The sequence below is a fragment of the Acartia tonsa genome, chromosome 13, assembly GCF_053477335.1.
Source record: "Acartia tonsa isolate MP-2025a chromosome 13, ASM5347733v1, whole genome shotgun sequence".
NCBI lineage: Eukaryota > Metazoa > Arthropoda > Copepoda > Calanoida > Acartiidae > Acartia > Acartia tonsa.
The window spans coordinates 30,258,685-30,277,589 of NC_137272.1; the positions used below are offsets into that span (position 1 = coordinate 30,258,685).

The following is an 18,905-nucleotide window of genomic DNA, read 5'->3' on the forward strand; positions in this document are numbered from 1 at the left end:
AATCATTCATAAATCTTATGCGTGTATTACATCTTAAAAGTCAATTTTTTCAAATCTTATTTGTGTTCGGATTTGAAAGTTTTTGTAGTTGTCTGTTCATTAAGGTCAAATTAACAGGTAGGGCAAGTGTTTTATGGAATAGAAAAGCCTCAAAACAAAAAAATTATTGATATGTTTTGGCCATTTTTTAAAATTTGGCTCACTGTGACTTTTAGCACTACGGGACAATTTCCTGCCAAAATTTTTGGGTGGTTCTAAAAATAATAAATTTCATAGAATCACAATTTAAATTCGGCCTTTGTCAGCCATCTACTGTTCTGTGATACAAGTGTAACTGGTTCTTAGAACTAGAATTATGACACACAATAAAGAAAATCTGTATTATGCAAAAAAAATATTTTATATGTAATCACAACGGGACTTTATAGTGGCTAAGTCCCAAGCCTTTGCTGATATCTTAAATTTCGGTAAAAATAGTTAAAAAAAACCTCGTCAGGACCTACAAAAAGCAACACTGAAATCGAGAACTTAATTAATGCATTTGTGATCTTAAAGCACAAACAAACAACCTTATCCTTATAATAAAGTAACAGGATGTCTATCTGTCTGTTTGTACCGAAGGATCTCGCTAACCGCTGAACCGATATGATTCTCTTTTACAGTGTAGCTTCTCATAGGTCATGAGAAGATTTATAGCTATTTTGGGGGAGGAGGATACCACTATATACCCTCCCAAGAGAAATCACAATTTTTTTAGGTATCTAGGAGCGTAGCCGCTAGTTACTTGATATTTTAGGACTGTCGGTTTTGCCCCTAACATCCAGGGCACTTAATAGGTCTAAACCCTCCCAAGACTAAAATAGAGAACTGATTTGGTTATGTAGTGGTTATACAGACCCTAAAAGACCAAAACAAACAGAGAGAGAGGGGACAATGGGCTAATTATTACACTAGTCCTCAAAGTTTTATAAAAATGTTTTCTTATGGTAGCTTATTAAGGTGAGTGTTCGAACGTTTCAACTACTAATTTTAATCTACAGAAGGGGTAATTTTTGTATCATCATTGGGGATTTAAATCAATTAATATCTTTCTTTTCAGAAGCAAAAATAAAAATGGACCCAACATTACAGTTAGATTCTGAACAGGTTAGCATTTGCATTCTTTGTGCTTCTAGTTACTTATTTCTTGCTATTATGATGGATTTTTCCCTAGAAAACTTTATGGACACCTTAAAATTTTAGACGAAAAAGTAGAAAAATATTTTTCCTCTCCGAAAATATATTAACCCTGTATAAGCCATATCGGTCCAACTGTTACACTTCTAATTTGAAGTAATATTTAAGAACGTTTCAACCAATAATCTTAATCTACAAAGGGGGTAATTTTATTTACCATTATTGGGGATGTACATCTATTTATCGGCCATTGTCTTATCCGTTTTAATCTCTGTCATTTGTTGACATATGCTGGTTAATTGCAGCCTAATTATTTTAACTGGAGTATCATAAATTATATTTTATAACCTATTAAAGAATTGGTCATTAACAAATCTTAATTTAGACAATAAAATATTGTCGTCTCAACCCTTCCGTATTTCAGTTTTATTAGCGCAGCTACTCTATAACTAGGGTTTGGCAGTTCGTCAATCTTCCATATGTTTTAGCAGAGATCTCTTATAACTATTCGGGAGATATCTACACCTTTTTAAATAGCTTAAAACCTACCTTGGAACAATACAATTATTTTTAGGGGGGGGGGGGGGGTGAAGCCGCTTCCTTACTTGCAACACTTGTTATGGAAATACATATATATTATATAAAGTTATAAATATCAAATCTATATCCTTAAAAGTATTTCTTCCACTTTTTCACTTGTAGATTTTTTTTAGGGTTAATGAGATTGGTTAGAAAATAAAAAATCAAAAAAATATTTGGTGTTTATCTAGTTTTGACTTGGTAAAGAAATGGTCTTATGGATAGGTCTATGATTGGTTAGAGCCCCATTGGGACTAGAATTTTTAGGGAAGTTTTATTAGGGGTTCGTTGGTCAAGATGTAAGTTAAAGTGAAATTACAAAAAAAACTTATTTGCCAGAAATAATTCAAGCAGGACACATGATGTAATTGGTATCAATAAGAAAATCAATTAAAGGAATTTTATTATCCAGGCCTCTCAGGGTTAATAAAACTGGTTAAATCTTATAAGTTCATTTTTATATCTCTCGAAAAGCTGTCTATAATACGATGCGATAAATAACTATAATTTGTATCCATTTATTCTTGGTTTTTTCTCACGATCTTATTTTTGTGTTTGGTTGGTTCCATAACGGGCTACAAGAATGTCACATTCCAAACCTTCGTTCTATCTATCTATCTATCTATCTATCTATCTATCTATCTATCTATCTATCTATCTATCTATCTATCTATCTATCTATCTATCTATCTATCTATCTATCTATATATCTATCTATCTATCTATCTATCTATCTATCTATCTATCTATCTATCTATCTATCTATCTATCTATCTATCTATCTATCTATCTATCTATCTATCTATCTATCTATCTATCTATCTATCTATCTATCTATCTATATATCTATCTATCTATCTATCTATCTATCTATCTATCTATCTATCTATCTATCTATCTATCTATCTATCTATCTATCTATCTATCTATCTATCTATCTATCTATCTATCTATCTATCTATCTATCTATCTATCTATCTATCTATCTATCTATCTATCTATCTATCTATCTAATCTATATATATATATCTATCTATCTATCTGTCTATGTTTAAGGCATATCTAATAAATATTCAAAACAGATAAGCAAAAGTTAATTATATTTTTTTGAGGGTTGGTGGTAGGTTATATTTCTGGGACCAAAATAAAACTCTCTTGAAATTGAGAACTCTTTCGATACAGGTTTTAGCTAGATCTTAATAGACAGAAAACACATTACTACTTTATATCAAAGAAAGATTTACGGTTTTATTTTTTTAACCCTTACTATAAAAGACACCCGGAATTCATTTATATGATTTTTATACAGGAATAGTTATTTCTTTCATCGTATTATAAACGGCTTTCCGCGGATATAGAATGTACAATTATAAGATTAAAACTAGTTTTGCCCACGGTGCCGAAGGCACCGGCTAAAGAAACTAGTTTTAATCTTATGATTGTACATTTCTATATTCGTAGAAAACTGGATATAATACGATGATATAGTTTTTTCGTATGGATGAGAACCGGTTCCTATCCACCGGATTCGAATGAATACGAGAAAAATTATTGCAAAATAGTTTTTCTTTCTTGCCGTTACTCTGATATGATTCTTTGTTATTTGGCGAGATCTATCTATCTATCTGTCGGTCTTGACTCTTGCTATGCATCTATCCATATATCTATCTTATATTACAGGAAAAATTACATGCAAAATAGTTTTTCCTTATAACCCTTACTATAATATGCAAAAAGAGACATCTGGAATTCATTTATATGAATTTTTAATGAGTTGGCGAGAGGGCGTAATTATATGTTTTATTGTAAATGTGCGCTTTCAGGAATATAAAGTATTATCAATACCAAATATCTTTAAAATTTCAAGATTATCCTCTATGATTCAAAATAGAACAATATTTGTCCGTCCTTCCGTCTGAATGTCGTTCTGTCTGTTCGCCTGTCTGTCTGTCTTACTGTCTGTCTTTCTGTCCCTCTGTCTTATTTTCTGTCTGTCTGACTTTATGCATGTCTGTTTGTCGTTCTGTCTGTCTGTTCGTCCGTCCGTCTGTCTCTCCTTCCATCTGTCTGGCTGCCAGTCCGTCCGCCTGTCAGTCTGTCTTATTTTCTGTCTTTCTATTTGTCTGTCTGTCAGTCTATCTGTTTGATTGTCTATCTGTAGTTCTGTATTCCGATCTGTATGTCTTTCTGAAGCTTAAGATCTCGGTAACCGCTGATAAAATTGGGCTTTTCTCCTTAGGGAATATAGATACTCGTTTTAAAATATTTTTTTTTTTTGGGGGGGGGGGGAGGCAGGGCTAGATATCTAAAAGAAGATTTATAAAACCTATCTTCAAAATAGACTTTGCAAAAGTGGCTATACGTATAAAAACTTGTTTTATAGAAGCTGCGTTTTAAATATTCAATTTAAAATATTTTTTTCTAATTATGTAATCTCTTTATTTCTGTGGAGCTTGTGTGTGTGTATGTGTAAATGAGTGAGCAAGGCGTGAAAGATTTAGATCTAAAAAAGGTCGAGTGCGTAAGGAATTTTGTTCCATATAAAACCAACCATTTCAAAATCTTTTAAATTAAAACATTTACATATCTATAATACAAAGTAGAAAGACGTCTTTCTGTCTGTTGGGGGGTTTAATTGAATTTTGGTTGTTTGAGTTATTAAGTTAAGTGTCCAAACACTTAAACCACTAATTATAATTTATAGAAGGGGTAATTTTGTGTATTATCATTGGGGAAGTACATCAATTTGTCTGTCATTGACTTTTCCATTTAGGTCCCTGATTTTGATTGCATTCTTTAAAAAGTTTAAAATCATTAAATCATTACATTTTAAAATTAACATGTTTTGTTCTAGTTTGTTTTTGTTTTTAATTTATATTTTATCACGTACATACATTTAAAATACAAGGGGCTGCGCCCTTAGCATCAAGAGTTTTTTTATTCTGAAGGGAAAAGACAATGGCCGAAACATTTATTTACATCCCCAATAATGATACACAAAATTACCCCTTCTTTAGATTATGATTAGGGGTTGAAACATCAACTAAATGAAACAACTAATCATTACAATAAAATTCCAAAGGAAAACGTTATTATGAAACTTTGGGGACTAGTGTAATAAACAGCCCCATGTACCATCCCTCCCTGGGTAGGAAGTGAAAAAAAAATTAACCTAAAACCAACCATAGACAACAAAAAATAAAATTGCCTGAAACTATCCTGCAATCAATTGTTTTTTCCATCCTCGTTAATCTGCATTGAAAATAGCATAAATTAGTGTTTTGTATCTGTTTTCTTTTATTGTATTTAAATCTATGAATTTAAATATTTTTGTAACAGTTTTTTATTTTTAAAAGCGAAGCTTTTCTATAATTAGGGTCGGTCCGTACGTCCGTCCGTACGTCGGTCCGTCCGTACGTCCGTCCGTCCGAGATAGATAGCTTTTATTCGTTAATTTAGGCATGTTAGAATTGTCCTATCGATTTCAAACTTTGCATGATGATTCCTGTAGTAGTTGGGTACGATTAAGAAAGCGTAGCAACTCTATAATCATTACCAGAATGTCCGTACGTCCATATTAAACATGTTGATTTTTCTACTTTTTTAACAACAAATTTTCAAGTGTTTTAATTATCCGTTTGATCTGATTTTTGGTATATTGATTCCTGGGACAACAAAGAACAGTATTATAAGCGAAGCAACTCTATAATCAAGTCCAAAAATGTAAGTATGTCCATAAACATTATCCTGTTTTTAAGCAGTTTTTCAACATATTTACCTACAATTTTGATTCGACATTTATACATTTATGTTCTGATTTTTCAGTTCAGATATTATACAAGTGTTAATGTCCGTTTGTCCTACCGTTTCAGTGCTTCGCTTTTATGGATGTTGTCATCCTTGTTTTAATGATATGCGAGATCATGTAATAAAGATAGGGTTAAGAATATCTTTTTGTTTTTTATTACAATTTTAAAATAATATTACTTTTTAAATTTAAAAATTTGGTTAAGATTTAATAAAACATGGATGACAACATCAATGCAAGCGAAGTAAAATTACTCAAAATGCATGATATCCACGTAAATAATTAGGTGTTATATGCTTATAAAATTGTTTATATTCATCTTAAGAATCACCATTTCAAGCATGAAAAGGACAATTAAATCATAAAGAAACCAAGAAAAAGGCTGTAAATTTGCTTTTCAGACATTGGGAAGGGGCTGTATACTAATTTATCGTCCATTGTCTTATCCTTTCAGATCTCTGATATATAGACATAAATGACAAGGCAATATATTAGCAACTGCAATTAACAAGTTCTGAGTTTGAATACTAATATTTTTAAAATCATGTATTGTTAGCGCGTGTTTCTAGTTTATTTAATAACTTCCTATTATTTTTCTTTGAGCTTCTAACTGGCGGATACGCCCCCTAGAGGCCTCTCTAGGGGCACTTGAGGAAACAGGGGAGGTATAGTCAACCCATCACTTTTGATTTTAGTTTTAAAAAGAAAAAAATGGGTGCTATTTCTCTTGATAGGGTGGGGGTAAACTCCCCCAAAATAGTCAAAAACCTTCCCTGGTTATAAAAGAAGCTAATTGGTATTCATGTATAAGGATAATGCATTTAGTATAAAAAAGTTTTTCTTTTGAACAAAAATTCTAGTTAGCTTGATCTTACGGTATTGACATTTTTTTCTATAATTAGGACCAGTCCTTCTTCCGTCCGTACGATCGGAACGGATAGCTTTTTTCGTTAAAATAGGCATGTTACAGTTGTCCTATCGATTTCAAACTTTGCTTAGTGATTTTTGTAGTAGTTCTAAAGATGTTAGTATGTCCTCAAGTAAAATCTTGCATTTAAAAAGTTTATTAACAAATTTACTTACAAATTTATTTTGGTTTTATACATTCATATTCTGATTATTCAGTTCTGAAACTCTACTTTGTTGTTGACATCCTTGTTTATTGACATATTCCTGTATCCATGGGTGAACCCGACTGAATGAGGAAGTAGATTTCTAACCTTTTAAATAGAAAAGTCATGATGCATTGCTACGACAGCAGGTGTTCATACATTTTCGCGCATTTTCTAACAGAAAAAAATAGCAAATTAAATTAATCTTTATATAAAATTAGCAGGATGTCTATCTGCGTGATTTTTCTAATTCTAGAACTTTTTGAAAGAATCTATTAAGCTTATTCCAAATTTAAAGAAAAAAAAATTTTGTGCAGCAATGCATATTAACCCGTCCAAAGGCATCTATGCATAGAGCACAGATTTATTAGATTTATTGACCTAGATGCTCTGTCAGACACAATTATATGTTCAACTAAAATAGGAATTTCGAGCAATTTTTCTGTTTATTTAGTCACATATGATTCATTTCAATAAAAGAAGCGACAAAATTTCTATCTTAAAATGGACATATTTTTCCTTCACTAGATCTAGATATACTAAAAATATTATATAGTAGATCCTAAAATATATTGCACCCCTAGCATCTAGGGGCTCTTAATTTGAAGATATATGGAAGAGCATAAGATTAGCCTAAAACCATACCTAGACTTATTTATAAAAAATAGCCTAAAACCATGTCAGGCCATATAAAAAGCATCACTGTAAAGAGGACCATATTGGTTCAGTGGTTAGCGAGATTCTTCGGTACAGCCAAAAAAAGCTTATTGCTTTATATAGTAGGATGTGAGTTATAAATATTACTATTAAGATAAACAGCATAAAACAATTGCACTTATTAATATATAGTCGATAAAAATGCCTGATCTAGATGAAGTACGCAAAATGTGCACAGACAAACAATTTGATAGAGTAGCGACGCACAAAGACAGACTCACGCGCGCAAAAGTATTCATGGGGTTATAGATTGTGCGCATTCCTGTGCGCGATAAGATAAATCTATTTTTGGGGCATGAATGCCTCGCATTAAGAGCTCTATAAATAACTAGCTGCTGCGCCCCTAAAATCAAGGGATGGTTGGACTTAATTAAATTGCATTGTCTCTAATGCAGGGATCTTAAGGGATAAGACAATAAACTTTAAATTGATGTACAACCACAATTAGGCGTAACAAAATAATCCCTTCTTTAGAAAAATATAAAAAGGCAAAATTTTAACACAACTATTTTACACCTACCAAACAAGATTTGATAAAAGTACTCAGAGTTTGTCAGTCATAAACTTTGGGTACCAGTATAATACACAGTTTTACTCCTCCTTATTTTGCTCATTAAATAGAAAGGAGAAAATCTAACATGTATAAAAATTATGAAAACAATAAAAAAAAATGCAAAGAAAAATATTGTTGTTAAAATAATGAACAATTGACACTTGAAATTCATTAAAAAAACAAGGTTAACAGTGTCTATTAAAGTACTACAGAAAATCATTTAAAAATCAGGCAGTTTTCCTCTTATTGGATCTGGCTGGACCACAAATAATTTTTTTTTAAAGAAAACTATAAAACATATCTTAGACAACTTAAATATAAATAAGATTATAGAGGTGCTACACTTATGAGAGACGGGACAATGGGCTGTTTATTACACTAGTCCCCAAAGTTTATTAATAAAGTTTTCTTATTCGTTGGCTTAACAACTTTGGGGACTTTAATTTTAATTGGTTGGCTCATTAAGTTAAAGTTAAGTGCGCATACATTTCAACCACTGATTATAACATAAGGGGTAATTTTGTGTATCATCATTTTATAGGCATTTGTCTTATCCCTTCAGATCCCTGACTTTTCATGAGATATGATTGTAATTTTTCAACAAAACAAAGAGTAAAGAGTAATATATAAATGAACCAAGGATGACAACATTCATAAAAGCGAAGCTCAACAAATCATATGGACAAAGGAACATGAATAAAAATAAAGTGAAAACACTTTTAGTATTAAAGATATTTTATTTCAAACCAGAACAAAAATATAAAATGTAAATATATAGATATGTAGTAAAACTTATTCAAAACTGGGTGTTTAATTTTTCTAGAAATCGCCATTTCAAGAATCTTTATAATAAGATAATTTCATCGAATAAAATAACTTTCTTTTAATGATTATTTGGAGTTGCTACACTTATGTCAAGCAGTTACAGCAACCATCTTCTAAAGTTTTAACTTACTAAGACCTACTTAATGAACGGACGTACGGACAAACCGACTCTGAAAGTAGAAATGCTTCGCTTTAAGAAAAACAACGTGTAATATAAATGAACTAGTTGTCAATTTTATGACAGGGAGCGAGGGGACAATGATCTGTTCATTACATTAGTCCAGAAAATTTTATGATAACGCTTTCTTATTCGTTGGCTTAAAATATTTGGGGACTTTTATTTAATTTTGATTAGTTGATAAGTTGAGTGTCCAAACATTTCAACCACTAACTGTAATGTACAAAAGGGGTAATTTTGTGTATCTCCATCGGGGATGTACATTTATTATTTATCGGCTATTGTCTTATCCCTTTAGTTCCCTGATTTTCTCAACATCAGATGTTAACCCCTTCTTATATAGTTTTTTGTGCTTTGAGATACATTGTGCATATTTTAGGACCTTAACATACAAGGCATAAGCATTTCAAAAATGGTTTTAAAAATTTCCTACCTCAACCAGGGAACCAGAACCAGCTGGCTACTTTAATAGCCGATATGGAGAACTATGCTTTTTGGTATCACTTTTTAGCCAAAAAAATAGCCACTTATGTAAATGCTTAATAGGGGGAATTTCGGTTAATTTTTTTCTTCTTCCTAAAAAAACAAACTTCCAATAACTTTTTACAAAATATTTTCGTTGCTAATTACACCTATGGCATTGAGGTTGATGTCTGTCTTGGTCCCATTAAGATCTTGCAACTAGAAGTTGGTCAAAAATCGGTCTAAAGAGAGGTGGGTGGCATAGACCGAAATTACCCCACTCTGGTCATTTGACTTTGGGGGGATGCTTCACCCCCTTAAAATAATTTTTATCAATATTTAAAACTATGAATAAAAGGTTAGGTCATAAGCTTTCTAACAGTACTAGACGCATGCAAATCAGACAATTATTTGACCGGTTTTTCCCCATTTGAAAAAAGTTGGTCAAATCACAAAAAAACTCAATTTTTTTTCAGGCAAACTTTTTTTCAAAATCATACTTTTTATTACATGAATATGTTTTTTTAAGCTTTATACATATATTAGAGGCAATTGCCAATTCACAGGTCTTGGATTTTTTTGAAATAAGTGAAAACAGAATAAAAATGCATTATCAAACACTAAAAATTCACTAGCAGTATTTACATAAGTGGCTAATAAAGTGGTAAGGGAAAAAGTGTGTTCTCCATTAATGGCTATTTTTGTGAAAATTTGTGTTTGAATAGATATAACTAAAAAAGTATTCACTGTATAAAAAAAAAACAAATCTATACACATAAAGAGCATCTAGTTATGATTATGTTTATTGTATTGACAATTCACTATTATGTATTTTTATCACTTTTTTAAGCTTTTTTTTCAAGTTGGGTGAAATCACAATTTTACACCTTGCCTTCTTCAGACCACATGAAAGACTGTAAATTTTCCCTTCACAGCTGAGCTCATACATATGAGTAATTAACACATGGGCCAATACTCACATTGTTAAAAACATTAAAAATGTGATATTAAGTGTACACTTTGCTGTAAGAAAAATTTTCTCTCGACCCAGGCTATTTTAATAGCCATAATGTAAGAAAGGGTTAATACGATTGTTCATTTTCCGCGTTTGATCAAGGAACTTATGGGATAGGACATTTGGCAATAAATGGATTTATATTCCCAATTATGATAAGTAAAATTATCCCTTCTTTAAATAAAACTATTGATAATTATACACTGGTAGTCAATGAACTAACAAATCAAAATTTCCAAGAAATAGCCAAAGTTTTAAACAAAGAAATAAGAAAATGTATTAAAAAACTGACAACTAATAGATGTAATTTTAAAAAACAAGGATGACAACATCCATAAAACTAAAACTCAACAAGTCAGATGGTCAGACATAAAAACATAAACAAATAATCGTTGGCCTGAAATTTACTTTTTTCAAAGCTTGATTGGTTGGCTAAACTAGGAGTGTCCAAACTTCTTAATCAATGATTTTAATCTATAAGACGAGTTCATTATTATGACAATGTACATCATTTTATCATTCATTGTCTTATCCCTAAAGGTCCATTGTGATAATGTCATATTGAATTGAAAATAATCATTTTAAGAATCTTTGATAAATATTTCACAAAAAGACGTTTCTACAACTTAACAACCTTTTGTTTTACCTTTTTAATAATTTGTTTGTCCTTTATTATCTTTAAAACGGATAGTCTGTAATACAAAGTAGAACGATGTCTGTCTGTCCGTCTGTCTGTCTGAAACTGAAGATCTCGATAATTGCTGAACCGATTGGGTTCTACTCTTCAGGAAATATACCTTCAGGTCCTGTTGTGGTTGAGGCTATTTTCTTGGGACACCCCCCGCCCCCCCCCCAAAAAAATCCACCTCTTGGGGCGAATCTGATAGTATATTAATAATTAACCAAGGGTCTAATGGAATGTTTTAGGCTATATTTTTTTTGGGTATAACACATAGTAGCATTTGAATTTGAAATTGAAATTTTTTTATCTATGAATATTTTTTATGTAATACATTTTGTAATTTACTTTTACTAATGACTTTTAAGTTAATATTGATAAGTTTTACATAAATTCTTAAAACTAGTGTGTATAATTTTCTCATAATAGTTATTTATCGCATCGTATTACAGACAGCTTTCCGCGGATAGGAAAACGATTAGTTATAAGATTAATTCCGGTTTTGTTAGTCCCTAGGGGCGGAAGGCCCGGTCGAACAAAACTGGCAATAATCTTATGATTTTTCATTTTACTATTCATAGAAAATTGTCTATAATATGATACAATACATGATTTTTCAGTATGACAAATAATCTGTTCTAATCCAGAGGATATTAATCGGTTACGAAGCCATACTGGAAAAATGTTTCTGTTTCTCTTAATGTTTCATGTGACATGGGAAGAAAATTAGAAATTGATAATTTGATATTCTCAACAAAACAAAAAGACTTTAATTTGTCATGTTCATAATTTTGAAACCAGGATGACAACATCCAAAATAAGCGAAGCTCTAAAACCAGAAGGAAAGACAAACGATCAATAACTCGTGTAGAGTGTCAAAACTTAATAAGCAGCTTATAAATTGTAAGTCTTAACAAAATTATACATAAATATGTTTCAAAATTCTAAATACAGGATACTGTATAAGAACATACTTTCTTTTTTAGGATTCAATTACAAATATTATAATATTGGACTTTGTTGTCCTAGGAATCATTATTTTAAACATAAGATGAATACATTATATCATACAAAAAGTTATCTTTTAAAAAGTTTAAAATCTATATTTTTCAATTATTTCCTTTAAAGTTATAAGTTTTGTATTTAATGTCCGTAAAGATCGTAAAAGGCTGGATCGATTCGTACACTATTTTCAGGAAAGTTTAGTAATGGACCTAGGAAGGTTTTAGCCTATTAATTAAATCTTGATAGGTTTGTTTTAAACTTTAGTGGCCAAAACTTCCAACCAATAATTTTTAATACAAAATGTACATTAATTCATCGTTTATTGTCTTATTTTTATTCTTTTGTTAGGTTAGGTTACTGAAGGTTTTTAACAGTAGGATTAGGAGGGGGTGGGGATAAATGGTGTTAGGTGCCCCATATGTGATATAAGTTACTATAAACTTTCTATTAACGATTAAGGAGACACTTTGATTTATTTCTAAAATTAACATTTGAAAGATTCAATTCGACTTTTCAGGTGTGCTATCATTCCCACTAAATCTATTATATTGTAATGAAATATGAAACTTTTTGATATATTGCTTTACGTAGGGAGGGAGGGGACATTAGGCTGTTTATGAACCTAGTAATAGTGTCTAACTTTTTATCTTTGTGACGTAACAAAAATCCATCTCTTTTTTAGGGGTTTCCTTTCCCACCTCCCCTCTCATCTTTCGTTTTTTGTTACGTCACAAAGATAAAAAGTTAGACACTATTACTAGGTTCGCTGTTTATTATACTAGTCTCCAAAGTTTTATGATAGCATTTTCTCATTCATTGGCTTACATCTTTATGGACTTGGTTGGTTCATCAAGTTGTGTGTCCGAACGTTTCAACCATTATTTTTAATCTATAGACGTGTAATTTTGTGTATTATCATTGGGGATTACATCAATTTATTGGCGGGAAGGGGAGGTACACCAAGTTTTTATGGTAATCACAATTGAATGAAGGAGAAACGTAATTTCTATTATGGTGTTATATCAATTTCACATGATTAACAAATATACACAACACAGACATATGTGCAGCTATCATGCAGCTTTGAAAAACTACAGTAATTTAGACATTATAGGAATAGCGTTAAACCTTAATAAAACAGCATGTCTGTCTGTTTGTAATAATATCTTATTATCATCTTTTTTTCTTTATATAAAATCTTTTTTTGTTATTAAAAAAAATATATATATCGAATCCCCTTAAATTTGGGATGCTCTTATATTCTAAGGTATCATCCTTTTATAGAAGTAACAGGATGTTTGTCTGTCTGTACCAAAGGATCTTGCAAAGGGTTCTCCTTTACAGTAAAGATTCCAATAGATTTATTGAAGGGTTTTTAACTATTTTGGAGGATGATACATCCATCCTTCCATGAAAAATTGTTCAAAAAATATAAATGCCTTAGCATACGAACGGGCTATTTTAGATCTGCTAGATTAGCTATGCTATGAAAATCCAAACGGCTTGCGGAAATTGATGCACACCACTTCCATTCATAGATTGAATTCAGATGAACTGAATTTTAATTTCCTAATGTGTACACAGTTTCCTCGGTGTTTCCATATCCTATCTCAATATTTACTACTAGCTAAAAAAATTCAAACTTCCTAAACTACATTATACCTTTAAAATTTTTAGGAAGTTTGAAGCTTTTTTAGCTTGTAGTAAATATTGAGATAGGTTGAGGAAACACCGTGGGAACTGTGTACACATTCGGAAATTTAAATTCCGTTCATCTGAATTCTCCAGTGAGTCACATGCTATTATTAACTTTATGCGCGAAGCAACTCTATAATTATTTTTAATCATTTTAAATCCTATTTGAATTAGTTTTTTCATCTGGTTATGTTTACACACATAACGTGTGTTAAACATCCCATTGAAAAAGTAGTAAAGACTCAATAACCATTTTTCCGCTTCAGATCTTCATTTTAGGGTAGCTTTACATAGATCCCGGGGCGTTTTTATCATATTTTACATGGTAGAACTCTAGCCTAATACAATCTCTGGACTAAAATCTTCAACTGAAATAACCTATCCTCAATCCGGGAACAATAAGAAGCTTCCTTAAAATTGAGAAATCAATCAATTTTAGACAAAAATTTTAAGCTCTAGAAAAAAAAATATAGCTTCAAAACCGATTGATATCCCCTGAATAAGAACCTGTTCACAACCATACAGAAAAAAATCATGTATAGCATCGTATTACTGACAATTTTCCAGGAATATTGAAATAAAAATCATAAAATTAATACTAGTTTTATCAGCTAGAGCTATAAAATAGGATTGTGCATAATCATATCTACAGTAACCAATATAAAAAAGAAATGTTTAAACTAAAAGCTACGCCCCGTAAAACAAATAACTGCGCATCCTTGTTAATATCTCGCATGATGTATATCATTAAAATTCCAAAATTGTCATATCAAGTCTGTGAGAGCTACAGACAAAATAGAAATTTTATTTCAGTTTTTCTTATTGCAAACGTTTTTAAGCTTGATTTTTAAAAGCACAGCTTTTTTATAATTAAGGTCGGGATAGCTTTTTCGTTGATTTGAGCATTTTAGAGTTGTTGTATAAAACTTGGCATGGTGGTCCCTGTAGTAGTTGGGTACGATTTAGAAAGCGTAGCAACTCTATAACCGTTACCAGAATATCTGTACGTCCATTTAAAATAATTCTTCATACGATATTTTTATTCTATCAACCTGACTTTTTCAATACTGAATCCTTGGACAACAAAGTACAATGTTAAAAGCAAAGCATATCTAAAATCCGAAATATGTAAGTATGTCCTTAAATTAAAGAACACAGTAATAGTGTCTGACTGATTACGACGTAACAAAAAAAAAGTAGCCAATGAGAGGCCGTTATTGACCAATGGTAAAATTTATAATGGCCTCTCATTGGCTAATTTTTTTGTTACGCTCAACAATTTAAGGTTTGTTTGTCCGACCGCTTTAGAGCTTCTCTTTCTTAAATGTTGTCATCATTGTTACTTTAAAGTTTTGTACTTATTAAGGCTTTACAAATTTTTGGTTTATGTTCCCGATTCCCCGAAATGAAAAGTATTTGTAAAGCACAGAAATATTTATAGTTCAATTCTGAAGAAATCTATCTGACTCAAATGTCAGGGAGGGAGGGGACATTGGGCATTTTAATACACTAGTCCCTAAAGTCTTATGATAACGTTTTCTTATTAAGTTTTATTAAGTTTTGATTGATTGGTTCATTTAATTGAGGGTCCAAACGTTTCAACCACTAATTGCAATCTACAGAAGGGGTAATTTTGTGTATCATGATAAGAGGATGTACATTTATTTATTGGCCGTTGTCTTTCCCCTTTTAATCCCTGGCATGTATGACTATTTGACTTACTGCGTAGGTAGATGTTAAACGGCCTTTTTATGTTTGAATCATGTTAATAAAAGAGTTGATTCCCCTCTAAGTGCCTTGGAGCACTCAATTCCCCTGCTTATTTTGATTTTTACAAATAATTTGGAGATAACGGGTGGCATTTTTTTACGTCTAACCCCTGTGGGGTCCAAATCATACATAGTTACCTAGTCCCCAATATAACCTAACCTAACCTGTAATAAACAATCAAACAAAAATAATAGGGGGAGTTCTCTGTTTGATAAGGCACTTTGAGGGATAATGCCGTAAAAGATACATACAGGCCATGTCAGTCTTTTCTGCTGTAATTATATCAACATAATATCAATTTAGCCCAATTAGTAGCGTTTACAGAGTTTTTTGATATAAACCATAGTTTTTTAAGGATTTGACAACAGACGATAAAACAACCTATTTCACAATTATGATAAATAAAGTTACCCCATGGTTTCTCTTGTTAGATGACAATAATATTTAGAGGTGCAACTCATTAACTTTTGGGCCTTCTCTCTTTTGACAACATTGAAATTGTATGTCAACTTAAATCTTGCATTCACCACTCACGACACATGCTCAGTTTTCTTTCATTGTGCTATTTAAACTACTAGTGGCTTCGCCCCTAGCCTCTTGGAGCTTTGCCCCAATAGGTAATTTAAAAAAAAAAACTTTTAAAAATTAAAAAATTCTGGTGCTGCCAATTTATGTGAAGTAACTGCCTAAAAACAATTTTTTTGGGGGGGGAAGCTAAGGTCATTTTCGGGAGGTTGGGGGTGTCCCAACCCCCCAAGAAAATAGCTTAAAACCACCACAGGACCAGTAAGTATATTCCCTGAAGAGTAGAGCCTAATCGGTTTAGCGGTTACTGAGATCTTAAGCTTCAGACGTACAGACAGACGGACAGACATCGTTCTACTTTGTATTATAGATGACCAAGGACAGTTAAATCCTCTAGAACGGCCAGCATCTTGAAATTTCAAAAGTAAGGATCATAAAGATTTTCTACAAGGCTATATGAGGATTTACTGATAAGTAGTTAGTGAGATCTTAAGCTACAGACAGAAACACAGACATACTGTTACTTTTGTATAAGGATTGGCAGTAACCCCGATATTGTAAATGCCGCACCCTCCATTTAGAAACCAGGCTTTACAAATCATGAATGCTTTTTCTTAATGTATAGAAGATACTCTATAATTCTATACCTAACTTGGTCCGTATGTATGTGGTGCTCTCCCCCAAAGCGTAATTAATTGATAGGGAGTATTTTTTCCAAATTCAACCCCTGCAGATGGCCCTGAAAAGTGCCAAATTAATTAAATGATTTTTATTTATAATTTATACAAGAGCATCCTTTTTTCGCGTCGGTTCAGCGGACATGAAACAGATTTCTAGCCGAGATGGGTTATTAATAAACTGCATTTGGATAATATTTTCCTTGTATACTTTTCCCTCTGATTTATTGTTTTTTCTTTACTAGGCCGGTACTTATACAGTAGCCCATAAACCATTTTGATAAATCATTTATTAAGATATCTTATTTTTAGTGCAGCTACCCTATATTTAGGTTCTGCTTGTTAGAATTGCCTTATGGTTTTAAAAATTTTGCACAAGGATTCTTATAACGATTAGGTGAAGTGCTTTATTGTTTTAAATGGTGAATCCTAGGACAATTTTAAAAAGAACCTTCTTATATGTATCATAAATTGAAAGTAAGGGGTGGTATAGACTTTTTATGCCTAATTTCTAACCATAGTAGCCCTTAACTTTTTGGGCTGCCCTGTCCCAAAAAAACTTAACATAATTTTAAGATTAAGGTTAGGTTCGGCTTTAATTGATTTTTGACATGCTATTATACCTTTTTTTGCTTCCAAATTTGGTAAAACTATACATCTGCAATCTGCATTTTAAGTGAATCTCCTTTTTCCATTTTTTTCTTGGAATGATAGATTATATAGATAGAAAGATATATAATCAGATAGAAAGATAGATAGTTGGCGGCGAAATAGGATATCTACAATTTTAAGCGTTTAATGCATCTTTTTAGCTTTTCTTTGATAGATATTCTTAAAAAGGATATATGTAAATAAAAAAGACAATTTTGGCCATAAAAAGTGTACAATAGTATTAGATTACAGTATTAAACATATATATTATAAAGTATTATACACTAAAATTGGCATTTTTGATTATTAGTAAATTAGTTGGGACTAATATTTAATTGTTTATTTTGGATTAGATATTGTTTAACATATCTTATTTAGACCTAGATAATTTTTATCAAATATTTTTTAAAATCTCTCAATAAACAAGGAATTCAAAGTCATTTTACTTAGTTTGAACTTCATTATGATTGTTTAAATTATTTTTTATAATATTGAGTCCTCTTTGAGGGGGGTATAGAACCATCTTTTATTCATTTTTCAACATGCATTTTTATAGGTAGGTAATTTTGGACTTTTTAGTATTAAGAGATAGATAGATATGAAGAAAGATAGATAGATATGAAGAAAGATAGATAGATATGAAGAAAGATAGATAGATAGATAGATAGATAGATATATAGATAGATAAATAGATGGATAGATAGATAGATAGATAGATAGATGGATGGATGGATGGATGGATGGATGGATGGATGGATGGATGGATGGATGGATGGATGGATGGATGGATGGATGGATGGATGGATGGATGGATGGATGGATGGATGGATGGATGGATGGATGGATGGATGGATGGATGGATGGATGGATGGATGGATGGATGGATGGATAGAGAGAGAGAGATAGATAGATAGATAGATAGATAGATAGATAGATAGATAGATAGATAGATAGATAGATAGATAGATAGATAGATAGATAGATAGATAGATAGATAGATAGATAGATAGATAGATAGATAGATAGATAGATAGATAGATAGATAGATAGATATGAGAGAGAAAGAGAGATAGAGACAGATAGATAGATTACATCAAGTTGTTGATATCCCCCCTCCCCCCAAAAAAAGGAATTTCATTGTCCGAATATCTTTGCACCTTTTCTTATGCCCAAGCCGGAATATGAAGTTTTGGCACTGGGCTTTTAAACATCAACAAGAATGACAACATCCAGAAAAGAGAAACTCAACAAGTAAAACAAAGATATCCTAAATTATAAAGTAGTAAGGTTTTTGTTTGTTAGTTAAAATCTTGCTAACCAATTTAGTGTTCCATTTAATGGAATCAATACGCAGACTGGTTCAAGGCTATTTTAATGCCCTATCTCCCATATTTACTAGGGGTACAGACGTTTCAAAATAAATATGAAATTTAGCATTCTTAATGTAGACGTACCAGCCCTTAATTGTAGAAAATGTT

General features: G+C 31.5%; 1 protein-coding gene across 1 annotated transcript in view; it reads left to right on the forward strand.

Moving 5' to 3' along the window:
* Positions 1 to 1,103: 1,103 nt before the first annotated feature.
* LOC145335089 (uncharacterized) overlaps positions 1,104 to 18,905 on the forward strand; it is a 38,152-nt gene continuing 20,350 nt past the window's right edge. Inside the window, exon 1 of the mRNA XM_080180798.1 lies at positions 1,104 to 1,146. Within this exon, the coding sequence (XP_080036924.1) occupies positions 1,114 to 1,146 (33 nt within the window). The 5' untranslated portion in view covers positions 1,104 to 1,113. The remainder of the gene's footprint in view (positions 1,147 to 18,905) is intronic.